General features: G+C 34.2%; 1 protein-coding gene across 1 annotated transcript; it reads left to right on the top strand.

The window, feature by feature from the left end:
• Positions 1-2,505: 2,505 nt before the first annotated feature.
• LOC124452072 (dentin sialophosphoprotein-like) lies at positions 2,506-4,116 on the top strand. Its single transcript, XM_047002666.1, has one exon. The coding sequence runs from the start codon at positions 2,506-2,508 to the stop codon at positions 4,114-4,116; it is 1,611 nt and encodes a 536-aa protein (XP_046858622.1).
• Positions 4,117-10,076: the final 5,960 nt, after the last annotated feature.

The raw sequence follows: 10,076 nt of genomic DNA, 5'->3' as shown, positions 1-10,076 counted from the left end.
CGTAAGAGCTTTCTCTTTGGTGATTTTATCAGTCATTGTTATTAAGTTCAACACAAATCCTACAATGAATATTTTTGTTTGAGGGATAAATGCTGATTTGGCACGGTGAATGATGAATCCAAGCTCTGTTAATAACACCATTGTGGTAGTTGAGTTCTCCACGCACTCTCCTGAGTGGAGAAGTGGAGAGTGAAGTATGTTTTTTAGTGGGGGGCTACAGCGTCAAATTTGCCAACAAAATGGGCGTGGCATAATCTTGGTTTTGGGCGTAGTTATTGAAAATATATTGAAATTAAAAAAAAATTTGCCAGTAGATGACCAATTTTTGCGACAAACGATTAAGTATTGGGTTAAGTATGAGTCCAATTCGAGATTACGTTTAAAAAACATTGGTAAGATTTGTCGGTTATATTCAATTGACATACCCATAATATAAGAAATGATAGTGGTATTTTTTGCCATACAGAAAAAATGGACAGATTTCCCTACTGAAAGTTTTCCACACTTCTTTGTGAATATTTTATGTGAGCTTGGCACTATATAAGAACCAAAATGTTTTCATTTTGCTTTATTTCTGTCCGCTGTCTGATTATTTCCTGTTTCTCGGTTGTCCTCCAAGTGAAAGTGTTTTTTTTCCTTGAAAATACGCCCTGATTATAGTTGTTTTTAATAGAGAACCTGGAAGAATATGATCTTTTTCCAACTATATAAGGGCTAGCAAACATCGAATTAAGTTTGCTTGTTTCTTTAGAATCTCGCATTCTATATCGTCTCCAAAAAGCAAATTGCTTGTGTTTTCAGTGTTATTACATGTGTTTGTCTAATAAGCTTTCGAAATTGGCTTTATACTGGTGCGCCGTACGCAAGATATAGCATTATACACATAGTCTAAAAGGCGACAGAATCTACACAATTCATGAGAAGAAGTTTGGTTTATGGTTCGTCTATTTTCAGCCTTTATTTTAAATTTTCAGGTTTACAAAAACAACATTTCACAAGATTTGTTGATTATTTGCCAAAGTAAGATCCGCTTTCTTTGATGTTTTTTAAGTGATGACTATAAATCCGAATTTACAGTGATCGGGGCAATATTTAGAGCAGTTTGCTGGATGTTTTGTACCAAGTGTTCTGGTCCAAGCCTTTTCCTTATCCAACGTTAGTTTGCCAATTTTGCAAGTTGTCGTTGGTTTGCAGTACTAAGGCTGTTGTCTTGCTTAAAAGATTTTTGATAATTCTAATCTCTAGAAGCAGCTTCTGACAGTAAGATAAGACGTACGTTGTCCAAATTATATGATTGCTTGTTGAGCAGATAATTTATATCGTATACAGTATTTTGTGCATATAAACTTTATCTATCTTTCTTTTAAATTTCAAGTAACCGTCATTTTTAACTTCGATTTCTTCGCTGTCTGAGAAATCGGACCCATCAATATCTTGTTTTTCTGGTGAGAATTCTCTGCAATTTTGGCGGTGTTTATGGGTCCACGTGATCTTTTAAATTTGTCCTTTTAGACTGTTATATTATTTTGTTCAAATTAATCCTAAATTTTTATGAGATGACCAGCCTTTTTGCTCGTGTTCTAGCTTTTTCTAATGCCATTTGGAGCGAGTTCTAAACACTGGAAGTATTTGCTGTGATAGTGAATCTTTATTTGGCTGAAACATGAGTGTCGAATGTCGAGAATGTAGATAGGTCATCCATTTTTTTAGCGAATTTACTCTCTCTAATTTGTTTCGTGAAGTCCAAGTTTTCCTGTATTGCCCTGTAAAAAAGCCCAGTTTCTGCCTATCTTGTCTGATGTGATAAAGTATTTCTCATGTGATGGTTAGGGATGCATTTCACATATTTGCTGAACACAAATTATTATTATATTGTAAAAGCTAATTTCTATTTACGTGAAACAATGAACACTAGAAAAGTGAAAACCAATTCTTGCAAAACAGTGAGGAGGAGAAAACAAAGTTTCGTCTTGTCACTAATAACTCAAAATTGTGATAAATCAGTGTCCTTAATGAAGCAAAAATTTTTACGCAAAATATATTTGATGAGCAGATCAGCGTGAATTAATAATTGATCTTGACGCGGTCGAGGGATAAGGGAACCCAATTAGTACATTGTAATTGGTTCGTTTTATAATCAAACACACATGCACGAGTTGTATTTTACAAAATTGTTATATAATGTCAATTGCACATTGACATTCTGACATTTCAAAAGAATACCCCGGCTTAAAGAGGACATAAAAACTTAGAAAGTAAAACTAAAAACAGACAGGACAAATAAAATTGCGGACATAAGTAAACAGGCCTTGACTTTGAGTTTATTTTTACAAACCCATCACCTCTGAAGGTGCACATGGCTAAATCAAAACAAAACAAAGCAATAAAATAGTCGTTCACAATTAGGTAGTTTTTGTTGAGATATTCTTTATTTCTATACTTTAAATATGTCGTTATGCTCATATTTTCTTAACCTTAAGTACTTAAACTTTCTTTAGGTGAAACATGAACGTAGATTCACACCAGGAGGTACAGACCATTCATCTCACAACTCACACAAAATTCTCTAATTGCAAATCATCAGACGATGAATCATCTGATAGAGTATTGTCCACTAGCAAATCATCAGATAGAGAATCCTCTTCTGGTAAATCATCTAATGGCGAATCTTCCACTGACCAATCACTAGATGGGGAATTCTCCATTGAGGAATCATCAGATGGAGAATTCTCATATGGTGAATCATCAGATGTCAAATCCTCGTATGGGAGATTATCTGATTGTGAATCATCAGACGGTGAATCATTTGATTGTAAATCATTAGATGGTGAATCATCATATTGTGAATCATCAAATGGTGAAACATCAGATGGGGAAACATCAGATGGCGAATCATCCAATGGCGAATCATCAGATGGTGAATCATCAGATGGCGAATCATCAAATGGAGAATTCTCAGATGGCGAATTATCAGATGATGAATCCTCTTCTAGTAAATCATCAGATAGTGAAATCTCAGATGAAGAATTCTCAGATAGTAAATCCTCCAACATCGAATCATCTTATTATGAATATTCCTCCAGCGAATCATACGATGGAGAGTATTCGGGCTGCGAATCATCTGATGTTGCATCCTGTGAAAGCGAATCACCTTATAGTGAATTTTCTAATCGAGAATCATCAAGTAGTGTTTTCTCCGCTAGCAAATCATCAGCCAATAAAATCTCTACCATGAAATCATCTAACGACGAATCTTACGACAGCGAATCAACTAATGGTGAATTTTCTTGCAGCAAATCATATAATGGACAGTCCTCCTCCTACAATGAGTCATCTGATGGTGAATCCTTCATTGAGGAATCATCAGATGGCGAATCCTCAGATGGTGGATCATCTGATTGTGAATCATCAAATGGTGAATCATCATATTGTGAATCATCAAATAGTGAAACATTAGATGGCGAATCATCAGATGGCGAATCATCAGATGGCGAATCATCAGATGGCGAATCATCAGATGGCGAATCATCAGATGGTAAATTATCAGATGGCGAATCATCAAATGGAGAATTCTCAGATGGCGAATTATCAAATGATGAATCCTCTTCTAGAAAATCATCAGATAGTGAATTCTCAGATGGAAAATTATCAGATAGTAAATCCTCCAACATCGAATCATCTTATTATGAATATTCCTCCAGCGAATCTTACGATGGAGAGTATTCGGGCTGCGAATCATCTGATGTGGCATCCTGTGAAAGCGAATCACCTTATGGTGAATTTTCTAACCAAGAATCATCAAATAGTGTTTTCTCCGCTAGCAAATCATCAGCCAATGAAATTTCCATCATCAAATCATCTAGCGACGAATCTTACGACAGCGAATCAACTAATGGTGAATTTTCCTGCAGCAAATCATATAATGAACACTCCTCCTCCGACAATGAGTCATCTGATGGTGAATCCTCTTACAGCGAATTATCAGATTGTGAATCCTCTGCAAGTGAATCGATTGATTTCCTACTCCGACCTCCTATTCAGGAGACTGGGGAAGAGGGTGATGATTTGTTGGTGGGCTGTACCGATGAAAATGAGGGAATACCTAATGAACTGTAAAATAAACTGAAATCAAGGTCGGTTATTTGGTCATGCAATGTAAACTTTTCTGGGTTCACTTACTGTAAGAACAAAAGATTTTTACAAAAATTAATAATAATTATGTTTTTCATTTTACATGACACACGTGCACACGTACTTTTGAGCACCGTCCAGTAAAAATTGATGGATTATTTAAGTCTTTTATTTCTTCAAGAAATCACTATGCTCTCTTGAATATAGTTGTATGCAAATATTTGTCTATTTTATCCATATAATTTTAGGAAAGGAGTGTTTGCGTGTGACGTCAAAGCGCCATGTTGGTGGAGTGCATCATCGTGCCGATGTTCAACAAACGATAAAATTAACATAAATTCTTTTCATTAGATGTGATTTTCCCCCCCACGTGGCGATTGATGAAAACACTCTAATCTAATGATTTATCTTAAGTATTTTTGTATGTTTAGAATTATCTTAACTATTTTTCTATAAATATTGTTTTCCGATTTTCTCAGGAGTAACAGCGAAATAAAAATTGTTAAAAGAAAAAAAGTAAATATAAGCTTTTAAAATTTGTCATGACTTTGTATGTTCATTTTACGCCACCTTTATGGTATGTTTTTAAAATGAATTTTTTGCTCCGTTTTTGTTAGCTTTGTAGAATATTGGCTTTTCAGAAGAAATTTGTTGTACAAATGACTTTCGTCCTTTGAGTAGAAATTAACTAAATTTTCTTCTAAACTTTTGATAAGCAAATTAGCTAAGACATACGATTGAACAACTACTAGTTTGGCGAAAACTCCGCTGACAGAAAATTATCCGAGTCTTTACGGCTCAATCATCGGGTTCTGAATTATTTTACTTGTTCTGAGTAATCGATCAGTTTATGTTTTAGTGATAACAATATTACTGATGATTCAAATAGTGCAACACTGAACCTCGTAAACTCCTATCGTCAATGAAAACTCTTTTTAAGGAGAGTGAAAAGATCCAAAAAAACGAAGCAGTTGAGAAACATGATGAGAGAGAGGCAGTTCATCATAGCCTGTTCTACTTCGATTGCCCAAACCAAGTGACAGGAAAAAATGACGGATTTCTTTTAATTTGGTCTATTTTTATGATGAATCGGGTTCACTATTATGTAAAGACACAAATAAATACCTACAAACTTATTTTAAAAGTTTTAAACATTTTTTAAAAAGAATACAAATTAAGCGAAAATTCTCACATGCAAAATGCTTGCTCCATACAGAGGCTGTGGCTATTTCGCTTGCAAGTGAAGATCACCACTCTTCCAGGGGCGGATCTAGACCGATGCAACCGATGCGAATGCATCGGTCAAAATATTTAGATATTAAAATCTGCGAGTTTGCATTTTAATGAAATAAATAGTAAATATTATTTTCGAATTATTTAAAACGCACATTTGACAGTGATATATTGTTTAGTTAACTTATAGATTTAGCAGTTTTAAGCTAAAATTTGTTCTAGAAATAACATTTGTGTTCTCCGATAATTTTGTCGTATTCCATGACACAAATAGCGAAAGAAAAGTCGATAAAATTTAGCGAAATTTTGTCGTGAATACATAATTAGTAAGTAATTTAATAGTATTCTGCCAGCACGTCACGGTAGATGGAAGAGGCATCGCTACGTCACAGTAGATTTGCGATGCATCGGTCGATGCATCGGTCCCGAGTCCTTTTCCGCGTGAAATCTACTGTGACATCAGCAAAACCATTGTTTTAGGGCCTCACGTCACAGTAGATTTTGCCGCTGAGCGATGCATTTTCCATAATTTTGTGATTGTGGGCACATGGCACCGATGCATTCAACTTTGAACTTCAAAGTTGAATGCATTGTTATTTGATCACTTGATATAACTCGCAATCATCGATCGAAGTCATGGCTGTCGAGAATATCAAATACGATCTGTGTACTCTGCTTCGAGAAGAGAAGTCATTTGATATTAATGGAGTGCGTCGAACCTATGAAACGAGAGCTGCTACTTTTATTTCAAAATCCTCTCCTTGGAATCCCTTTTCAAAGGGTAAAAATGGGAGAGATATGTCAAGTGAAATGTTAATACCTAAGCACTTGACAGTTCATTGGCAAAGTGGAGAACTAAGAGCTTTAAAGTAAATAAATTTACCTTTATGCTTGCATGTTTTAAATGTAAATAGTGTACTCATTTCAGACTCAGAGTGTAGTCGTGTAGATAACGACGAACAATCATCATAAAATATACACGATGTCATATTACTTATGCAGCACTTATACTTGTATTCATATGTAATATAATACAATCGCTGGAAAATGCTTCTCGGATAGTGAAAATTCAAAAATTTTCTGGGGGAGCATGCCTCCAGACCCCCCTAGCGGTGGCTCGCGCCTTCGGCGCTCGCAATGCATCGGTCAGCTAAGGAGCTGGATCCGCGCCTGCACTCTTCCCAAAAAATAAGCTGAAGATCAACAAGTCTGTACTCAAAATCTCAAGTCAGTTTTGTGATTTTTCTTACAGAAGCAAAATATAGATGAAGATTGTAATTTTGAAAGGCTGGAAATCAGTCTTTCTCTTGGTGTTTTTTATGGATGATTTTTATCCATTTAAGACAGACCTTGATTTAGATCATTAAACTTTGGGTAACTTCTGCATATGATATACAATGCTCAAAAATTTTTTTTTCGTCTTTAGTTCTTAGTCTCACTGTGTGTCGTCTCTTTACTTCAGGAACGATTTACAAAGATGTAAGTAGAATAGAATGCATTTCTAAATCCTCTTTGATGTTTTTATTTTTGAGAGAACGGATGTTTTGAAAAGTCAATTCAAAGAACTTTGTCTTTAGGCCCTTATCACGAGAGGTCAAATCCGTTTATTTTATAACATTAATGTTCATTTACAGGGCATCACGTTTCTTACTTTTTTATCAATGTATTCAATAATGGTATTGGAACAACTACAAGAATATTATCAAAGATACCATAATATATGTGCATAAAAAGTACATGATAAAAAGTTAATGTTCATTTATCAAAATCAGCTAAATTACATGGGTTTCGTTTAGATTAAGTCTTAATACGAAACATTTGTAAGTTATTTAAATCATATAAACGAGGTTATAGCATATATGAAAGCAGAATCTTCCTACTAATTTGAAGGTTGAGTTGCCCAGTATTTACGTAGAGAAAGGTCGTCTGAACTCTGAAGTGAAAGCTTGTAAGGACCACTTATTCCATAAAAACTTTCCATAAACGTTTCCGAATATCGATTAATTTTGTGTTTATGCTGCACATTTAGCGATGTTGCTGCTTTTCGATTTTATTGGTAAAGATAAATATACGTTGGCTATAATTTATCAAATTAAAGGGAGATAATAAAATAGCAAAAAAAAGGTGGGTAAGGACGAAGAAGACTAGCAATACAGCTTTGTATAGACATATTGACCATGATCGAATCTTCTGGTCACAAAAAATATCAAACACATTTATCTTGGCAACTATTTCGTCCAGAATTTGAGTGAATTTGCAATAGTGTGGACACAGAGGAATTAAGTGTGTGAAATACATAAGCATTACAAATATACTTGCGTGATCAGTAAGAATATTTCACTTCTTCTTTGAAACATCATAATTTTGTCGAAATAATTCTAAAGTTTTAAAAGATATTTCTCTCCAACTTCTGTCACTAGCACACAAATTTATCGCACAAATAGGAAGCGAATTTTTTATTCTGCTAGATTGCTGGGGCTAACACATCTTTGTGAGCTGGTACGGTTGTTTTTTGGGCTTACATATCGCACGCAATACTGAATAACGTTCAATAAATCAAAAGACTGGCAAAGGTGCCCACTTCCAAACAACATAATTAGCTGTTCACCTTCGTCAGTGTGAGGTCAAGCAGTCTTAAGTGCCTACAATTAAGCTATCACGTTAAGGTTGGGCAATACGAAGAAAAGACAACCGAAACGTCTGTGTGCAACAAAAGTCCAACATAATACTTTAAATAGAGCCAAAAGTCTTTGATATAATTGAAAGGTTTCTTAAGATGTAAGTTTAAGAGATAAAAGTTTTTATAGAAATAAAAGGTTCTTTATTATAACGTTCGCTCTTTAAATTAAGTCATCTTCCGATACAATAACAAATACTTACACAAGGCTTCAAATACAAGCAGTTAGTTGTATATTTATAGGACGCTAAATTACAAATAGCTTAAGAAATTAAGAATTAAGATTAGTTGACAAGACAAAAAGCTGGCGAGTCCATTTACAAAATAAATGAAGAGGCAACATCTTGAAAGAAGCTAAGAGCAACGAAACTAGCATGGGTGTTAAGAGAAGGTTTAAAGATAGATATGAGAAGGCTTTCTTCAACCACGAGCTCTTAATTGTAATAGGAAGAGAAAGTTGCAAAGTCATTAAAAACCGCAAAGTGGGATGTGTTTCTTCGAGAAAGAATAGCATATGGTGGTAGACAAAAAGGAGGTCTTACTTCGAAGAAGAAACGTCATTAATTAAAAAACCTTTTAACTCTATTTACTTTCGTAATAGCTCTTTTTTAAAGTTATATGTTGTGCTAGAATATTCATAACTGTAAAATTCACCTTTCGTCTGGCAAATCTCTGGTCACAATTTTAAACATGAGATGTTGATTACCTTTTATGACTACACTGAAATTTCTTTTTAACAGAATACAGTACAAGCACGTTATATACAAAGCGTAATGAGCCTCGACTCTGAAATCAATTTTAGAAACCGCTTTACACCTTCATGTAGTTCACATGTGATAAACATTAAAGAGTTCATGGAATATTTCAACCTGCAGATGAAATCAGAGTTGAAATTTCCATAATCGAAATCATGGCCCAAGATTTACGGGCGGAACACGAATTTTCATTATTAATATAATGTTGTCAAAGACATGCAAAACTTTAAAAAAGAGCTATTACGACAATAAATTAGAGATAAACGATTTTTAATGAAGGCGTTTCGTCTTTAGACATCTTCCAGACTCCAAATTTTTTCAGATACAATGACAATTATCTTCACGAGGGTTAAAATACATGCAGAGGCGTCATCAATAAGAAAAACTTTTGTTTCTAATTTATAATCGTGATGGCTCTATTTTTAAGTCTTATGTTAAGCTATCAGCCTATCACATTCACAATGTATATTTCTTTATTTTCAGTAATATTATATATTCATATCGCTGTCATTCGTTATCAGAAAGCATTTGCAGATTCTAGTGTATTGAGTGCAAAATTAGTATTCAACGTTAAATTGTAAACTAATTAACACTATTGATTTGATAATTTTAAACGACGAAGTTTTGCTTATTCCGATCATAATTCCAAACAAATTCCGAGCTTTATCGCATCTGTATATTTCGTAAATCTCGTGTAGAAATATGGTATCTTTAGTCAAATATGATATGATATTCCCCTTATAATCTACATCAAGTCTGACTCTTATCAATTAAGCTTTTCACTTTTGACTTTCTTAACTTCACTTATTTTGGCATTTTGGTAAGAATTACTATAAAAAACTTTTAAACTTTAACACAACAGAAACCTCCCCCTCAACTTTCTCTTTCTAGAAAGAAATACTTTCATGGAGAAAAACATTAGCATGTGCTTTAATTGTTCTCAACAGAGAAAAAAGCTGTCTGATTGCGAAACAATAACTACAAAAAGAAGTTTTTGCTGACCTGAAGGCACAGAGCCAGATGAGAAGACTATAAATAACAACATTCACGGAGAGAAAATTCAGTTTAAGAGAAGCAAAGCAAGAAGTAGTTCTGAGAAGGTTTGCAGAATAAGCACTTCAATTAACAATTGAATTTCGAAGGTAAAGTCTTTCATTCGTTGGTTTGATGTGAAACATCGACGATCGCATGCAAACTAAATTGTGGTTGGAAATGTATGTATCTAGCAAGCCAGAAAAAATGTCTGTCAATTTTATCGAACATTTTAGTTCGTTGTTTTC

This window comes from Xenia sp. Carnegie-2017, unplaced genomic scaffold (genome assembly GCF_021976095.1).
Source record: "Xenia sp. Carnegie-2017 unplaced genomic scaffold, XeniaSp_v1 HiC_scaffold_24, whole genome shotgun sequence".
NCBI classification, from domain to species: Eukaryota; Metazoa; Cnidaria; class Anthozoa; order Malacalcyonacea; family Xeniidae; genus Xenia; species Xenia sp. Carnegie-2017.
This window is presented reverse-complemented; position numbering and strand designations above follow the sequence as displayed.

What these genes read in the sequence shown, in the direction of transcription:
- LOC124452072 (XM_047002666.1), top strand. Translation starts at nt 2,506, where the DNA reads ATGAACGTAGATTCACACCAGGAGGTACAGACCATTCATCTCACAACT.